The following is a 19,433-nucleotide window of genomic DNA, read 5'->3' on the forward strand; positions in this document are numbered from 1 at the left end:
AAGCTTGAGGTTGCATGCGTTGTGAGCGGCGCCTCTATACTTACCAGTTATGTGGCAGTGATCTCTCACCGAATCACCGTTAAGTGGTGAGTCGCACACGTGACAGTTAGTGCTACTAGAGTGAGCTAGCCTGTCGGCTCGGGTCATACGCATGGGAGCGATTCTATACAATGCATTCCTAATAATTTTTTCTTCCTCCTGCAAACACTTTAGAAACCTTTCAGCCGCGTCAGGGCCCCTATACACTACCGGAGCTTTCGTTTCCCCGTCACAACGGACGACAATGTATCCAAACGAACAGGCTTTATGCTCTTGTGTCTTGTGGGTGAAGCTACCCCCACTAGGGTGTGTGGGGGAATCCCCACCCACAACTAAGGCTTCGAAGTCGGCGTATATAATATAAGGTACAGACATTTGGTTCTTGTGGTTACTGAATTTTAGGATATTTTCACCTTCCTTAGGCATGTCGACTCGTATGGCCGTCTGCCCCACACCTTGACAATCATCCCGGTGGGATTCTAATAAATCAGCTCGGGTGAAGCCATGTAGGCATCGTTCACAGAAGTGGGTCTTTTCTCTGTGTGCCGATTGGTCATACAACAGCCTGCTAAAGTGTTTTATCCATGTGTAGTGATACTTGTCACCTCGCTGGATCATGAATATATTGATAACTTGGCAATCCTTCACCGTGCTGACCCTGTGTACTATTGTTGTGTTACCTTCGTGCCCAAAGACATTTATAGCCAGATTATTCTGTTTTTCTACTTTAGTGATCTGGGATATTGGGGTTGGTTCATCTATACCCTCCCAATTAAGCCCATCATCCTGAGGATAATTAGAAGGCCTGTTCGGATTAGTGTCAGCTGGAAATAAGGCTGACCTGATAGCTAACCTCAGGCAATCGTTTCCTCTATTCTTAACGTTTACTATGGCATGTTTGTTTCTATAGTAGGGAGGCAAGGCTAGGTATGACCCGCCTCTGAACGGCACGTAGTTAGCTATGTCTAAATAGACATTATCGATTTTATCTACAGCCCACCCGGACCCCAAGTGTGTATAGCGTTCTAGGTATTCTCGTATATGCTGAAAACTTGTATCGATTGATGCGTCAATGGTCTCTGCATGTGTGACGACCTCTTGTTGGCCTCGGAAGTAAGGCTGAACATACTCAGTGGCCCCTGTGGGGCCCCCAACCTGCTTATCGAGCGACATTTTCACTGTGATCTGAAACTTGATACTTCCTAGATTATTTAGTTCCTGGTTGACCTTATCAGCTATCAGAGGCTTGATATCTGTAATGTCTATATTTCTATCAACGTCCATGCGCCAACTTCCCAAATAGTTACCTACAGCGTGCTTAGTGCGCACGAACTGTAGGTCAATAGCTCTATTCTGTCGTAATAATTCTAAAAGCTGTGGTTTTCTCATACGGGAATACCCGCCTAAACCCAAATCGTGTGCCTCGGCTTTCAGTTGTTTTACAGTGGGACGTGCTACGGGGGCATGTGATAACAATGCGGTTAACCCGGCTCTCCCCAGGTTTGAATAACCCGTGTGTCCAAGCTGTTTTGCTTGAGCTTTTAATTGTTTTACCGTAGGAGGGGCTTCTAAACCTAGTAATCTCAACAATGCTGGCTTCCGCATTCGAGAATACCCGATAACACCTCTCTGTTTTGCGACCCTCTTGAGCTCGCTTACAGTAGACATCGTGTTTACACCTAAGAGAACTAATGTCTAATTGGTTCACAGTAAGGGGAGGTAACCCTTAAGTGGCTATCTTGAGCAGTCGCCTACGTTCTTTTATGTAGCCTTTTTTATTCTCGTAGATGAGTTGATGTCTGACTACGTTCGCTCCGTGATACCACACACAGAACACGTGTAGTTAGGACTTCCCATATGGAAACAACAGAACCCCTGATTCCTGCATTTCCTACCACAGGCCTCGGTCTTCCCCATAAGTATGTATTCGCATCGGTATGGAGCGGGTCTCATGTTTACTTATATGGGTATTTTAGTTTAATTGCTTCGCAACCAACGCAGTAGCTGCTATACCCAACACTATGAAGCCCAGTTCACGATTCATTTGTCCCTTGGATGGTGTGTAGTACTGAGCGAGTGTGGGTTTATTGAGCGGTTCCAATTGTTTACCAGTTAGTAGATAGTATTCTTTCATTGCTTCATCGACATCGTTGAATGTTTGAACGGCATGGTTTTCACGCTGTAGTTGTTCGTTAATAAAATCGATCCTCTGGAGACGTTTTTTAGCGTACTCAGCCTGTGCTCTTTGTAATTTCTCAGTAGCTAGATCGTGCCGCTTCCTTTCTTCCTGTATTTCAGCCGCGTGATCATCTCGTAGTTTCGAGAAGAGGAAATTACTCCCGGAAAATGCCAGGGCATTCACTAACGCCCCACCGACCATCATAGCTATCGTGGCCATCCCTATATTTATTTCATTATATTATCAGGTATTATTCCTTGTTTTACTAGGATGTCTTTTGTGGCCATCGCCATACCAAGGTTCATTATGAGCATACCCATATCCTGCAGGTTGAAATCTAGCTTGATAGTTGGTTGTTTAAGCACCATTTTAGTCAACCGAGCGTACCCTACGGCTAGACTGGCGACCACTGTGGCGTGGTATGCGTCGTTGACGAACGTTTTCCCCTCAGACATTATGTATATGATATAAAATATTAAAATTATAACATGATATGCGGGTCAATAGTGGGGGTGGGGGGCTCACTGTTGGGTGGTGGCTCACTGTGGGAGGGTACCCCCACGTATAACCACGAGATAGCCAAGGCAGCAGTTACACCTACAGCCAACAACAGTCGGGTTGGGTTGGTCACTTTATGTTGGTTACACCACCGTTTTTTACCGGCAGCTACTCTCTTAGGATTCTTCTGTCTGGTTACTGTTGAAGTGGTCTCCACCGTCACTGGTTCCTGTGAACTCACTGTTTGGGGTGTGGGGGGTACCCCCACTGGGGTCTCCACCGTCACCTCGGGACTCACTGGTTCCGTCACCTCGGACATCTATACTATTATTATTATTCTTTCTCTCAAATTGACAATGTTTTGCCGTGATAATCGCCGCCGTCACTGGAGCCAACAACATACCATATTTGTGGTACAGCCCGCAGCTGATAGAGCTCACGGCGTGTTCGATAAAAGGGTCTTTCTCGAGGTCTTCCCACAGGTAAAGTCGGCGCTCTGGTGGAATGGGAAAGAAGTATGATACAATACCGGTGTACATCTGGGTCATAGCCGATCCTATTGTCTTTGTCATTTCTGCTCCGAGCCGGGACTCGTATCTAGCGTACAGCTTATCGATTTCTTCGGCTGACATTTTGTTAATTTTATCCGGAGTGTAGTCTCCAAAGTAATGTTTGGCTTTACCGCCAACAGCCACCGCCACCAGTTTCTCTCGCTTGTCATCAGTGGGGGAACCCTCCAACGACAATTGTTCGAGCAATTCCTCACACTCCATCTTATAATATAGCAAGTAAGATTTAGTTTTAACTATATAATACCCGATGCAGACAAAACACAGAGAAATGAAGGTTAAGTTGCACACGACAAATACTTCAAATATCATAGCTATATGCTTAGCTTTGCTTAGCTTTGCTTAGCTTTGCTTAGCTTTGCTTAGCTTTAGCTTAGCTTTGCTTAGCATACTATATATGCTACTGGTTGGTCAAGTGATGAAGTGGTGAGTCGCACACGTGACAGTTAGTGCTACTAGAGTGAGCTAGCCTGTCGGCTCGGGTCATACGCATGGGAGCGATTCTATACAATGCATTCCTAATAATTTTTTCTTCCTCCTGCAAACACTTTAGAAACCTTTCAGCCGCGTCAGGGCCCCTATACACTACCGGAGCTTTCGTTTCCCCGTCACAACGGACGACAATGTATCCAAACGAACAGGCTTTATGCTCTTGTGTCTTGTGGGTGAAGCTACCCCCACTAGGGTGTGTGGGGGAATCCCCACCCACAACTAAGGCTTCGAAGTCGGCGTATATAATATAAGGTACAGACATTTGGTTCTTGTGGTTACTGAATTTTAGGATATTTTCACCTTCCTTAGGCATGTCGACTCGTATGGCCGTCTGCCCCACACCTTGACAATCATCCCGGTGGGATTCTAATAAATCAGCTCGGGTGAAGCCATGTAGGCATCGTTCACAGAAGTGGGTCTTTTCTCTGTGTGCCGATTGGTCATACAACAGCCTGCTAAAGTGTTTTATCCATGTGTAGTGATACTTGTCACCTCGCTGGATCATGAATATATTGATAACTTGGCAATCCTTCACCGTGCTGACCCTGTGTACTATTGTTGTGTTACCTTCGTGCCCAAAGACATTTATAGCCAGATTATTCTGTTTTTCTACTTTAGTGATCTGGGATATTGGGGTTGGTTCATCTATACCCTCCCAATTAAGCCCATCATCCTGAGGATAATTAGAAGGCCTGTTCGGATTAGTGTCAGCTGGAAATAAGGCTGACCTGATAGCTAACCTCAGGCAATCGTTTCCTCTATTCTTAACGTTTACTATGGCATGTTTGTTTCTATAGTAGGGAGGCAAGGCTAGGTATGACCCGCCTCTGAACGGCACGTAGTTAGCTATGTCTAAATAGACATTATCGATTTTATCTACAGCCCACCCGGACCCCAAGTGTGTATAGCGTTCTAGGTATTCTCGTATATGCTGAAAACTTGTATCGATTGATGCGTCAATGGTCTCTGCATGTGTGACGACCTCTTGTTGGCCTCGGAAGTAAGGCTGAACATACTCAGTGGCCCCTGTGGGGCCCCCAACCTGCTTATCGAGCGACATTTTCACTGTGATCTGAAACTTGATACTTCCTAGATTATTTAGTTCCTGGTTGACCTTATCAGCTATCAGAGGCTTGATATCTGTAATGTCTATATTTCTATCAACGTCCATGCGCCAACTTCCCAAATAGTTACCTACAGCGTGCTTAGTGCGCACGAACTGTAGGTCAATAGCTCTATTCTGTCGTAATAATTCTAAAAGCTGTGGTTTTCTCATACGGGAATACCCGCCTAAACCCAAATCGTGTGCCTCGGCTTTCAGTTGTTTTACAGTGGGACGTGCTACGGGGGCATGTGATAACAATGCGGTTAACCCGGCTCTCCCCAGGTTTGAATAACCCGTGTGTCCAAGCTGTTTTGCTTGAGCTTTTAATTGTTTTACCGTAGGAGGGGCTTCTAAACCTAGTAATCTCAACAATGCTGGCTTCCGCATTCGAGAATACCCGATAACACCTCTCTGTTTTGCGACCCTCTTGAGCTCGCTTACAGTAGACATCGTGTTTACACCTAAGAGAACTAATGTCTAATTGGTTCACAGTAAGGGGAGGTAACCCTTAAGTGGCTATCTTGAGCAGTCGCCTACGTTCTTTTATGTAGCCTTTTTTATTCTCGTAGATGAGTTGATGTCTGACTACGTTCGCTCCGTGATACCACACACAGAACACGTGTAGTTAGGACTTCCCATATGGAAACAACAGAACCCCTGATTCCTGCATTTCCTACCACAGGCCTCGGTCTTCCCCATAAGTATGTATTCGCATCGGTATGGAGCGGGTCTCATGTTTACTTATATGGGTATTTTAGTTTAATTGCTTCGCAACCAACGCAGTAGCTGCTATACCCAACACTATGAAGCCCAGTTCACGATTCATTTGTCCCTTGGATGGTGTGTAGTACTGAGCGAGTGTGGGTTTATTGAGCGGTTCCAATTGTTTACCAGTTAGTAGATAGTATTCTTTCATTGCTTCATCGACATCGTTGAATGTTTGAACGGCATGGTTTTCACGCTGTAGTTGTTCGTTAATAAAATCGATCCTCTGGAGACGTTTTTTAGCGTACTCAGCCTGTGCTCTTTGTAATTTCTCAGTAGCTAGATCGTGCCGCTTCCTTTCTTCCTGTATTTCAGCCGCGTGATCATCTCGTAGTTTCGAGAAGAGGAAATTACTCCCGGAAAATGCCAGGGCATTCACTAACGCCCCACCGACCATCATAGCTATCGTGGCCATCCCTATATTTATTTCATTATATTATCAGGTATTATTCCTTGTTTTACTAGGATGTCTTTTGTGGCCATCGCCATACCAAGGTTCATTATGAGCATACCCATATCCTGCAGGTTGAAATCTAGCTTGATAGTTGGTTGTTTAAGCACCATTTTAGTCAACCGAGCGTACCCTACGGCTAGACTGGCGACCACTGTGGCGTGGTATGCGTCGTTGACGAACGTTTTCCCCTCAGACATTATGTATATGATATAAAATATTAAAATTATAACATGATATGCGGGTCAATAGTGGGGGTGGGGGGCTCACTGTTGGGTGGTGGCTCACTGTGGGAGGGTACCCCCACGTATAACCACGAGATAGCCAAGGCAGCAGTTACACCTACAGCCAACAACAGTCGGGTTGGGTTGGTCACTTTATGTTGGTTACACCACCGTTTTTTACCGGCAGCTACTCTCTTAGGATTCTTCTGTCTGGTTACTGTTGAAGTGGTCTCCACCGTCACTGGTTCCTGTGAACTCACTGTTTGGGGTGTGGGGGGTACCCCCACTGGGGTCTCCACCGTCACCTCGGGACTCACTGGTTCCGTCACCTCGGACATCTATACTATTATTATTATTCTTTCTCTCAAATTGACAATGTTTTGCCGTGATAATCGCCGCCGTCACTGGAGCCAACAACATACCATATTTGTGGTACAGCCCGCAGCTGATAGAGCTCACGGCGTGTTCGATAAAAGGGTCTTTCTCGAGGTCTTCCCACAGGTAAAGTCGGCGCTCTGGTGGAATGGGAAAGAAGTATGATACAATACCGGTGTACATCTGGGTCATAGCCGATCCTATTGTCTTTGTCATTTCTGCTCCGAGCCGGGACTCGTATCTAGCGTACAGCTTATCGATTTCTTCGGCTGACATTTTGTTAATTTTATCCGGAGTGTAGTCTCCAAAGTAATGTTTGGCTTTACCGCCAACAGCCACCGCCACCAGTTTCTCTCGCTTGTCATCAGTGGGGGAACCCTCCAACGACAATTGTTCGAGCAATTCCTCACACTCCATCTTATAATATAGCAAGTAAGATTTAGTTTTAACTATATAATACCCGATGCAGACAAAACACAGAGAAATGAAGGTTAAGTTGCACACGACAAATACTTCAAATATCATAGCTATATGCTTAGCTTTGCTTAGCTTTGCTTAGCTTTGCTTAGCTTTGCTTAGCTTTAGCTTAGCTTTGCTTAGCATACTATATATGCTACTGGTTGGTCGGTCTTTAGAACGAGCTTAGCGTGTTTAGTTTCAGCGAGCTGTTTCTTCACCCGTTCCCGTTCTAATTTACTCATCACATCGTTCTCTCTCAAACACTCCTCGAACGAATCCCTGTCCTTGCAGTGAAATAAGGCCACCCTGAGGTCTTTCAACACCGAGTTGAACTTCTGCGTTAGCACCCAGACGCTGTGATTTGCATGCCGGCCGGAGAAGGCCAGGTACGATAACATGTCTCTCTTTTTTGTTATCTCGCGATTAGCGCTGCAGTCGTCCAGTATGAACAGCGTCGGTTCCCCTTTAAATTTCTCGTGAAGAGCTTTCAACCAGTCCTGCAGGCGTGTTCCAGGGTCGATTTTGTGTACGTCCGGGTCCGTCATCACCCAAGGTCGCGCATACGTTTTATTCATGCTCAGAGTAGGGCACATGATAACGATGTTATCGAACACATCCTTGTAGTAACCCTCCAACATATCCAACACGAAAACGGTCTTCCCACAGCCAGTCTGCCCGCACACTATAGCGCAGTGTGGGTCAGTGGGTAACCCCAGGGGGGTGTGGGGGTCTTGTTTATTGTTGGGGGGTGTGGGGGGGTACCCCCCATCAGTAGATGGCTTGCACGAATCTCCCATTGTCTATATTAAGTTGCGCGTCCATAATAACGTACAGATATAATTTCAACTTACCAGCGGTTTGAGCCTTCTTAGTAATCTGGATGGTTATCCCTTCGCTGCCGTTATCTATACGGCGCCCGCTGCCGTGCAGTTTATCATCATCCGTGGATCGCATGTCCAACCATAGGGCGTACTTGGTGGTCAGGTATTCACCGATCTGCACGGAGCCGAGGTCCAGGTCCTTTGTTATGTAATCCCCCACTGGTAGCTTTTTTATCTCATCCCACTGCTGGTGTGGTCTCATACCATGACTGAACAGCTGGTTGGGCACGCCCTCGATGGTCACTTCCACCTTTTCAATCTCGGGGTTGAAAAACTTCTCGCTGTCCCTCCGGAATGGATCGTAATCCTCCACGGGGACGACCAGTATACCTTTCATCGATCGCGCCGGCACGTTCAGGTTGATATTCCACACAGTGTCGCTCTTATCTCGCACGACTGATCTATGCCTCAGTACGCGATCGTACAGGATAGCCATCTTCCCAGAGTACTGGCTTCGAACCTGCCTGGCCAGCTCCGGGCTAGTGACCATGTCGAACTCCAGAGAGATGTTGTCTATGGCATAACTAGCCTCATCACCGTTCGGCGTACGCACTACTTTGCTATAGTCGTTAAACGTGAGCTCGTATTCGAGCCTATCACCCAGCGCGGCCTGGTAAAACGGCGCGTGTCCCGTGAGCAACTCGAAGTCGAGCGGCACGCAGAATCGATTCCCGTATGCTAGAGCGATGGCCTTTTCACCGTCCGATAGCTTGTCTTGCTGGTCTGTCGTGAAGACGTATCCTATGCGCGCCCGGGTTGATTTGCTGATACCCTGGTACACATCATTGACTCGTTCTCCCTCGCTTTTCCAGAGATCCTTGTAGCAGTGAAACACGTCGCTGTCGTCGATACTCAGCACCTCGTTACCGCTGATCTTGACGGTCGTTTTCTTGATGATAGCTCGACCCACGTTCCGCACTAGCTCGCGTTTGTCGTTGTCGGAGGTCAACGTGATATTGAACGCCAGTCGAACAGTGCCTGGTACAATGAGGTCATTCTCACCAAGGTTTGGAAATCTAACCAGCAGAGTTTGATTCTGGTCTATCTTGCTGGGATTGTTGGTGATGGTCACCGACTGTCGCACGGCTCTGGCACCTAATGGCTCTCTCAATCTTCTGAAAGGATCTAATTTTCTGCCGTACATTGTTATATATAAATAAAATATATTTAAATACTAATGGATGAAGACATAGATATGACGGAGATGCCGGGCGCTAGTGCCCAGGCATTCAATGATGAGCAGGAGACCTCATTTACTAGTTCATCATTGAACCAAGAACTTTTGGCAACAACGGTAGATGATTATTACGAAAGTTTAAGAAGAGATAAAAACTACGTTGAACCACAGGGCCGATACCTTGATAATTTTTTTATTGATACAAAGGGTGTTCTACGCCTTAAGTCTGACCCAGGGGTTGACCTCGTTAACAAGCGCAATAAAAAACCACTGGCCTTGTCAACTCTAGCCAGCCGCCATGGTGTCGAATTTGTCCGTAAAAATCTAAACATGAATGATTACGGTGGTGCAATACCTAAGACCGTTAAAGAAGATCTGCAAGCTACCAGATCCCACCTCACCACTAGAGATGAAATGACACCACAGCGTGCTACAGAAGCCTCAGACAGCATAGAAAAACTGTTGAGCACCTACTGGGACAAACCGTTACCGGGGTTTGACTTTCCGGTAAGGGAACTGCGCGGCTTAGACGAAGCCGTGAAACGCGTGCGTGGAGAACTCGTGAACAACATGGGGAAACTGAACGAAATCGACGAGCACATCGCTAAGGAAAAAACCAAACTCAACGAAACTGAAAACGATGATATGAAGCGTCGTATCAATGAACGACTACGTGATTTAGAAGACGAGAGACGTACACGATTGGAAGCCGCTTCCTCGAATCGTGAACAGCTTCGATCCCAGATCAGTCGCATTCGGGAAACAATCGATAGAATACTGAATGAGGATACAACTTTAGCCAACAGGATTCGGATATTGTTCCGGGAGCAAGGGATCACCATCGCCAGCATTCTGACTGCATTGGGTTTCATCATATCAACCCTGGTGGTGTCACTGGTGGGAGGAACCCCTGTGGGGCCTGCCGGCGGGGGAACTCCAAGTGGCGGTGGGGGTGTTAAAGACTGGATTAAAAAACTCGGGGAAGGCCTAGCTAAACTGGCTGGTAAAGCCGCCGAAGCCCTTCCCGGCATCCTGGGTAGCATCGTCTCGTGGTTGTTGGGCGCTCTGTCTAAAACTGCCATGTGGCTCAGTCAAAACCTGTGGGCAGCCATCGTCGCCGTGGCGGGTCTGGTGTACGTAGCGGCTAAGAAATCTTTAACCAAATAAGTCCCAAAGTTACCCCACCAACCACCAGGGCCGTTTTATTATCAATATGCTGCTGATAGGGGGGTACCCCCACATGTATATGGGGGTGTGTGGGGGACACATGAACTTTAGGCTCCGGGGGTGGCGCCACTATACCCGTTTCACGTGGTTGGGTGTGTGGGATAGGGGGGGTGTTAATATCGGGGTTGATACCCAATTTTTGATCCTTCGTGGCTATGACTATTTTGTTGTTATAACCCACCACTTTTTTTACTCTCAGTTGCATATCACTCGGAGCCATGTACAACCCCACGCCGAACACGTAGTTGACTTTCGATCTGGCGTGTTCTAACGCTTTTTGGTAACGGTTGATGGCCCGCGGGAGATCAACTGGAGAATTAATAGCATCCTCAACGTTGGCAACGAACTGTTTCTGAGCGTCGAAAGCAGTTCCCTTACCGATGATGTTGGAACGCGTTTGCGACTGAGCACCCAACAGCGCCCACACGTACGTTCGAATCGAGTCGTTCAAGCATATTGTACCAGCACGAGTGAATTCTTTCGATGTTTTTGAGATCATTTTAGTCCAGGCTGTGGCTGCATCAGGATTGGTTTGCTTTATACAGCTGACATGGATCTTTTCATTCGTTGTGGGGCCTGTAAATGTATGCCGGTTTGGGTTGTATGAACCATCTTTAGAACCGGCATAATATGTTCCGGACCTGTAGAAGTACACGAGAACTATACCGAGACCATGGTTCACACCAGGAAGGCGAAAGTCTTTATTCGTTGGAATCTCAAACTCCCCACAAACACGTTCATAAGCACGCCTATCATAGGGGTTATTCGTCATACTCCACGCTTTATCTTGGGGAAGAGGAGCACTTATTTCCTTCAATATTCGTCTCATTTGATAATAAATATGAAACAAAATAACCGCCTTACTCAGTTCGTCTATACCGTAGTCTGGTGTCACACCCGACCCTGTCATCGCACACCACACAGCAAAGTTTAGTTGGTTCTGCCAAAACTGCATTGGGTTTTGATTCCAGTTTACCACCGCCTGCGCGTTATTAACGGACACGATATATTTTTCAAAGATATTAATAAAGGTTGTTTTAAACCCCGTACCATCTGCATTCACCACGATTTTCAAGTGTGCTAAATCCATATTATAATATATAAATTATATATTATAATATGTACATAACACTTCCAGGAATAACGAGCGGTGAGGCCGTTCAGCTGACGCACGCGATCGATAACACGTCAGGTCAACTCGAAGTCGCACTCTGCGATATCACCTACCTACCGCAATGGACTAACATTAATATCAGCAACAATAAGCTGTTCGTCAGTGGAACTCGCAGTCAGATAACTGACGGTTACTACAGCGTGTGCTCTCTAAACGACGAGGTCTTCAAACCCCTGGGAGCAGAACTCAAGATGAACGACTCAAACGGCACAGTGGTGTTAATCAACAACGGAAGAACCTCCTTGAGGCTCGGCCGACCATTAGCGAGGATACTCGGTATGTCTCCTGACGAGATAAAACCAACAACAACCGTCACAGGCACGAAGTTACCCGACCTAGTACCGTACCGAGAGCTGTACATTCATCTCGATCAGGTGAGCACAACGTACAACATTCAAGGAGGTCACCCTTCCACTATACTGAGAGCAGTGCCGGTGAAAACTGAGAAATTCAACGACGGTAGAACCGAGTCGTTTTCACCACGGCAGTATAAGAGATTAACCCAGGGCAACATACCTGAGCTGACAATATCGGTGTTAGATATAAATCATAATCCTGTAAATATAGGATACCTCAGCTTAACACTTCATGTAACATGACCAGCGCACAAGGGCCCGGAGTGAAAAAATGCGTCAATATCGGGATCTCCGACCTTGGAGACACGCGCGGTTTCGACGCTCCCGGAGTAGATGGTAAATCGTACGCCTTGCAACTGAAAAACAACATTTACAAACGCGTTGAAATCCCCTCCGGTGGAGCCCTAAGTGATATGATAGATACCACAAGAGCAATAGTCAACACTAAGTACACCCTTGTCAACACCGGTGATAATAATTGGGTAATATACCCATCGTTCGGTGGTAAACTGTTCGACTTAGACGATGTTGAGAGCACTACCGTCGCCAAAAACAAACCATATATGCTCGTCTTCACCGAAGATGACAAGTGGGTGTTGTTACCCGAGAACGACTGGTTTATCAATATTAGACTCGTCTCCCCCTACGTGTTCACTGATAACAAAGACAACCACCTAAACAAAGTCGTGAACAATGGAATTCTGCTCGTGGCTTACGTACCAACTCAGAGACGTAGTATAGTCGTCAGCCCAGTCAACACTATAGCAGCCCACATGCTATCGAGTAAACCAACCATACAAAACGTGAAATTGCAGTTGGTGTCTGAATTCGAAGGCGTGGTCAAGATACTAGAGAGTCTGCCGGCAAACTCAACACTGATCATCAAAGTCTACCTAGGGGAACCATCGGTGAATGATGTCGAGATCGTGAAGGGGATCAAACTCAGGTGGGTGAAACAACACCAGTTTCAAGTTTGCAACGTTTACGTGCGGGTGGGTGTCGACTCCAAGACCAGTCTGCAGGGGGTCAACGTGATCGTGGAAAACAAGATATCACTAATCAATATCTTCCTGTCTGGCAACATACACTTCATGGGTATGAAGTTAACCCCTGAATTATTATCAGAAAACCAGTTGGAAATTATATTGTAATAGTATAATAATGACCAGTCATCATCCCAACACTACACTTAACGACCTGGGAGATACAGAGGGATTCGATCAGCCTGGTGAGGAAGATGAATTTTACATCCTGCACTTCAAAGACAACGTGTACAGACGGGTGTCGTTATCAGATTTAAAAGAACCCAAATGGCTGATCAATTTAATATTCACCTCACCTTATATCACAACAAAAGGGGGGTGGAGGTTTATCTCTAAGATTACGAATAACGGTATCTGGCCCGGGGGTTTCATTACGGGGAATGAAGCAACAGACACGGTATATTTTTATGAAGGAAAAATTGGATTAGGTTCTGGAATAGAAAGTAAATTAACATTTAGCAGTATGTATTTACACGAAAGGCAGCTTGAGATATCCTCCCCTTTCACACTCATCATAGAAGTCATGTTTACGAATTTTGACCAGGAAAACTCCTCAAGAGTACACCAATTTTTACCCGGGGTGTCAATACACTGGTATACCGAACACTTAGATCAATATTGCCGTATTGTTATACAACAGGATACCCCCACGGGTCCTATAAACCGCTTAATAAACCTCAGTGGGGTTTTTATTACAACAGGAAAGTCTATTAGCCTCTCACCTATTACCCTGAGTAGAAGTCTAGAACTTGTAGACTTCAAATACATTGATAGATTTTTAACTGAACCCCAATTAAAATATCTTTCAAAATATATATTATAGGATGGGTCTGTACCCAGTCGTAGAGGAAGTAGCGAAGACATTGGAAACCGTAGATGGGTTCCGCTTGAGGCAGTTATGTGATGTGAAACGTCAACTAGAACAAGACCGTGACACGCGAAAAGCATTATGTAAAAAGTACAATAGAGCTTTCAATATCGTTGACGGGGCTGACACTGCCCTTATGACAACCAGCATGGGACTAGGGGCGGCAGGCGTTGGGTTGTTAACCACCATCGTGGCTGCACCTATAGTGCTAGGTTTTGAAATAACGGCAGGGGTGGCAGGGTTGGCAGGGTTGGCGCTTAAGTTAGTATCACGCAGACTGCATCGTAAGGCATTGAAACACGACGAGATCAGGGTTCTGGCCGAAGCAAAGCTCAACACAGTGAGTGAGCGTATTTCCACGGCACTCTCTGACAGTAAGATCTCAGAAGAGGAGTTTCGTTCAATCCTCTCTGAACTCACAAAATATAACGGAATGAAACAAGATATTCGGTCCAAGTCTCGTAAGTCTGCTATCAGCGAGGATGAGAAAAAAAAGTACATAGAACAGGGGATACAAAAAGCCCAACAAGCCTTTATTACGAACACCAAAGAGATCATAGGCGGTTCACGTTAAACTGTTTCATCGAGGTAAACGTGACATAGGCCAGGTAGGGGGTTTGTAAGAGAAGAATTATTGATCATACCGTACGGCACAGTGTTACCTCCTACCAAGGCACAGTAATTACCGCCAACTTTTTTATAGTAGGGGTAATAGTAGCAAGAGCTAATGGCCCAACCAAAGCCTTATTTAGTAAATAAGGCTTTGTAGAGACATTTTGTGAAAGTGTTTTAAAACCCCCATTCCCTATACTACTCTATTTCATTTCATCATGCCTATGAATGGTAATATTTATGAATATTATCAGAAAAAGAGGCCTATATGCAACTGAAGTAAACCAACAGCATAGCCACAATCTTAAATGCATCTGTCTACAGGTCTCTTACAGCATACAATGGTTGTCCTCATCTGTTTATTTATGTGTATAAGGCAGTCGTGTCCCACTGTTGTAAAGAGAATTACTTTGGCGAGCAAATACAGTACTATTGTTATTATTATATTGTTATAATGTCAACTGATAGTAGTAATTAATCAGCTGTGTAGTGCAGTGCTACATAAACTGTCGGTATATTAAGTAGTAATGAGCTTTCTGCCATAGTGTGACTGACAATTGCAATTACACACAATTATTTTGGTCACATTCAACACAATAATGAAAAACTGAAACAACATGGCATTTTTCTCTGAAAATAACCTGCTAAAGCTAAGAGACAATTCAGTTTAATAACTTCAAATAGACATATTTCCTTCCAAGTAAGAACTTTAGCAATATGTGCAGTATATATACAGATAAATCCATGCTTTCCTGCTATTGGCTAGTTATTCGTCAGACCACTGATTTTATTCAATAACAGGCCTTCTGCAATTTTTGCTTGCCATATGCCAAATGACAAGTAGCAAATCAACAACGTCTGTGATACATGATGAAAACTAGAAAAGGAACTAACAAGCAAAGCTTACAGCAATGGTTACACAAAGATGATCACTAGTGCCTTTGAACATTCATAATCACATAATACACACATATAATTCTTCTTTTGTCTTTCATGAACTAAAATTAAAATCTCCACGTCTGAGAAAATTGTTTATGGTTAGTATAAACTGTGTAAAGGAGTAAAGATAAAATCATTCCATTAGCAGTGCAATGTAAAGCAAAGAGTTTGTGATATAATTTTTGTATTTTTTTATAGTCGTTATCAAGGCATGAGATTACAATGAAGTGCGCATCTCGGCATACTTGCAAAATCAGTGAAGGGAAATTCAAATTCATCCGGACTTGAGTCATCAGAACCTAGCTGGGCTGGTTACATCACAAAGGAAAGTATTTTATGCATATATTCATGCAAACATAGTTGGTTTGGGCAGTAAGAATAAAACAGGCACCTAGAGATAAGCTGAAGCAAACAAATTCAAAATAAAATAAAATTACTAAAACTATGATTTGCTTGGTACATGTATTACCCGGCAGAAAACAAGGGTAGACTTCAGAACGACACACTTCAACACAATCAAATTAGACCAAATCACAAAAACAGAAGTAATCGAAGAAAACAAAAAACAATTATTGCATCGTAACTATTGTTTATCTTGTACTACTGAGTATGAAGAGCAACAGACACTCAAAAAGGATTCAATTTTATTCTACAGGCCAGTCAATCTTCTTTTAACCCTATATTGTTTCTTCTTGTGCAAAATCTTTAAACACATTGATCTAAAGGAGATAACATTTTAGAAACTGTTATGAAGGTTATGTTAACAGGTAAGAACTTGTTTGAAAACAGAGGCATTGCAACAAACAATTTTATAAACATACAGTTTTGGTAGAATTTCCACTTTCCTAATATTTAGTCATGATATGGTGGAAATACTGTTCATTTGACTTTACACATACACAGAATAAAAAGTTAGGCGTCAGCTTATTTCAAAACTAAGATGTGATGCTGTGGAAAAGCTAAAATAATTGGGATGACGAATCCTTATTTATAGAAGACTCATCTGGTAAGTGATTTAGGGATATCATAATCACTTGTATTCCAAATTAAAGGAAATGTTGTTAAAGATATGATGGTACTGTTTTTAAAGCTAAATAACTATTGCCATCCTGCCAGTGTAATACCATTAAGCTTAGGTTTCAGCTGTCAAAAGTGAGAACTATGTTTCCAAAAACTGTCATTTCTGATTTTCACTTTTCAAAAGAAGGTAACTTGATTGAGAAAAACACAATGCCTGTTTCCCAAAATCACATACATCCTGTTTAAAGTAAAAGACAATTTCAATAATGGTTTTGTTTTCAAACTGAAAAGTACTAAACCTAATTATGATATTAGTTATTTTTCTGAAAGACTTCCTATCAGACAGCCTATAGTGACAAAAATTACTAGGTGGCACTTAACTTTTTAATCTGAGTATATTAACTCACTCACTTTCCTAATATAAAAACAATCTGTCAATTCAGACCTGTCTAAAAGGCTGCATGAATGTAACTTGGGCTATCTGCTCATTCAAAGAGAAAACTGAGATTAGGAAACCATCAAGAGCATGTATACTTGCAATACATGCAAGGAACACACACATCAACACAACAGCTAGTCACACTCAGACTGGGTTAGGTCACCAACATGACTAACATTGTTGACACCAGTACATCTGATGTGTTGTAGAAGTAGGTTATCTATTAAATTCCTACCTGCTTTTGCTTCCTTGTACACAAGACACACTTTGCTGTAGCCATCACAGGAGTCGAGTTCATAGATCCTATTACGTCCAGTGAAGGTGGGCTTCTCAATGCCTGTAGAAACAAAACTAACTGCAACCCAAAAGTAATCGTGTTCTGTAACCTGATTGGTTGGAAAACATGTTCCAATAGTTTTCGATTCCTGGAAATTGCAAGATTATTCGCTGCGTAGAAATATCACACACACTTGTATTGTTGCTTTGTCAGTAGTGGTGACGTCATTCAAATCATATTGTGACATAAAGTTGGAATGACAAATGAGCAATTCCAGATGCTACCATGGGAACAAGCTGAAAAGGCCAGCTGATGACACTTCACTGCTGTATTGATATTCGATGTAAGCGTGTGCAGACAGTACAATCCATGTGGGCCTTTTAGTTTACTTTTGTGTTTGCAATGCTGATAAACATCATATGTGGGCCGACTTATGGGTGTTTTTGAGTATTTGAAGCATGGAATATTTCATTTGAAACCTCCAGCTGACTCCACTGGTTCAAACTAAATTCCCATGCACAAATACTCAACAACACCTGGAAACTGGTCAACACATGATGTCTATATTTTTGCAGCATTTGAAATACATGCCTGCCCAACCATTGGCGACGAGTTATTTTCAACAAGGACAGCCAGATGGTGCTTGCCAAACCTACATTATTTGCAGGCAGGTAAGTTTTGGTCAGGGCTGGCAAGTTTTACATCTAACTAACCCTGTGGTCTGGCTGAAACGTTTGGAAGTTTCATATTCTGCTGGTTGGTGATAAAAACTGGTTGGGATCTACTCATCAGTTATTGTTGGTTAGGAAAGACACATTTTTATAAAGAGATATGTCATCAGCAGGAGAAAACTAAATAATATAAAAAAACGACGGCACAAAATGTTTGGGGGCATTTCAAGAAGGACTTGAATTGGCAAGACAATCAAAATTATCTTTGTCAGAAACAGTTAGTTTCCGTCATATCAAAATCACTTGAGATATTTTTATAATCAAAGATCTCTTTGCCATTAATCAAATGAAAAAATAATTGTCATTCAAACTCAGAGGTAGGAATACACCATGGCCTGACACCTGAGTCGATAGGAATTCTCTAAACATCCATAGTAAAATTTACTGTGGCACAGTAGTGCCAAACTACTGAAATGTTTTCATATATGTATTTTGAAGATGAAACAAAAGTGCAATTGCTACCAGCTAATGTCTGTGTTCCATTTCATAACACATTCTCTAAATTTGATACATTTGTTGTCTAATTGGTGTTTTATTGATTAAAAACTGTTCCGAACTTATCAGCTGTTCTGTTATGTAAAACTGATAAAGATTATTTGCAAAAGAAACCAAATCGTCACATGAAATTTATATTTGGTCAGTTGGGTTTTGAAAGTATACTGGACCTGTGCTGTAACTGAAATATATTTTTTAGTTTCTGTTGTTATAAGCCCACAGATCTCACATATTGCATCTCACTAAAATGCCACTCATTCTCTAACTCAAAAATTTCTGTTTCATGACTTATACATAAAGTCTGATGATTGAAACATATTTCACTGGACATAAACTGCTTTCTAATAATCATAATAAGTGTATGTTTGAAACAGGTCCTGACCTGAGATTGGATCATCGTTGTCAGAATCTGTGTCCAAGTCAGCCAAGGAGGGTTGAATGAGTGTAAGTTTGTCACTACTGACATCAAGACGGTTGAGCTGCTCCACGCCATTGATATGCATCTTTCCAACAGTGAGGGTCTGGTCTACAATGCAACAATGTGTCACAGTGAGACATTCCCCTGATCACATGTCCAACTGTTTTACATCTAATTATATTCATTTCTTACTCTTGACATATTTCACACTCTCAGTAGGCATGTATGACATATCTAACTCTTTAAATCTCATGCACCATCCTCAAATAACAATCCTACATGTTTGGCAACCAGAATCCTACATGTTTGGCAACCAGAATCCTACTGTCCTACTGTATCTTCTGACAAGCCACTGTAAGTTCAGATTTGGCATTTCTCTTTAAATGTTCAACGCCACATATACTTGTGAAAAGAAAAGTTCGAATAACACATATCAGTGAAAGCAGAACTTACTGTCCAGTTTCACAGACCATGTGAAGTGAAAACCATTTGATGTCAAGTAGAAACTTTTTAAATCCTCAGGTAAAAGACAGCAATTTCTCTGAAAATTGATAGTAATAAAACAGTTCCATACACAAAGGCGTTAAGAACCATCAAATTCTTATATGATAATCTTGTTA

The 19,433-nt window shown here is 43.3% G+C and overlaps 1 protein-coding gene across 2 annotated transcripts in view; it reads right to left on the reverse strand.

The window, feature by feature from the left end:
- LOC137276730 (tubulin polyglutamylase complex subunit 2-like) overlaps positions 1–19,433 on the reverse strand; it is a 30,838-nt gene that overhangs the window by 9,575 nt on the left and 1,830 nt on the right. Inside the window, exons 3-6 of one of the 2 annotated variants that reach the window (XM_067808364.1) lie at positions 19,267–19,354; positions 18,778–18,921; positions 17,128–17,229; positions 15,679–15,741 (exon numbers count right to left, since the gene is read on the reverse strand). In XM_067808364.1, coding sequence (XP_067664465.1) covers positions 15,679–15,741; positions 17,128–17,229; positions 18,778–18,921; positions 19,267–19,354 — 397 coding nt within the window. The remainder of the gene's footprint in view (positions 1–15,678; positions 15,742–17,127; positions 17,230–18,777; positions 18,922–19,266; positions 19,355–19,433) is intronic. The other variant, XM_067808365.1, reaches the window with a different exon arrangement.

The sequence above is a fragment of the Haliotis asinina genome, chromosome 3 (genome assembly GCF_037392515.1).
Source record: "Haliotis asinina isolate JCU_RB_2024 chromosome 3, JCU_Hal_asi_v2, whole genome shotgun sequence".
NCBI classification, from domain to species: domain Eukaryota; kingdom Metazoa; phylum Mollusca; class Gastropoda; order Lepetellida; family Haliotidae; genus Haliotis; species Haliotis asinina.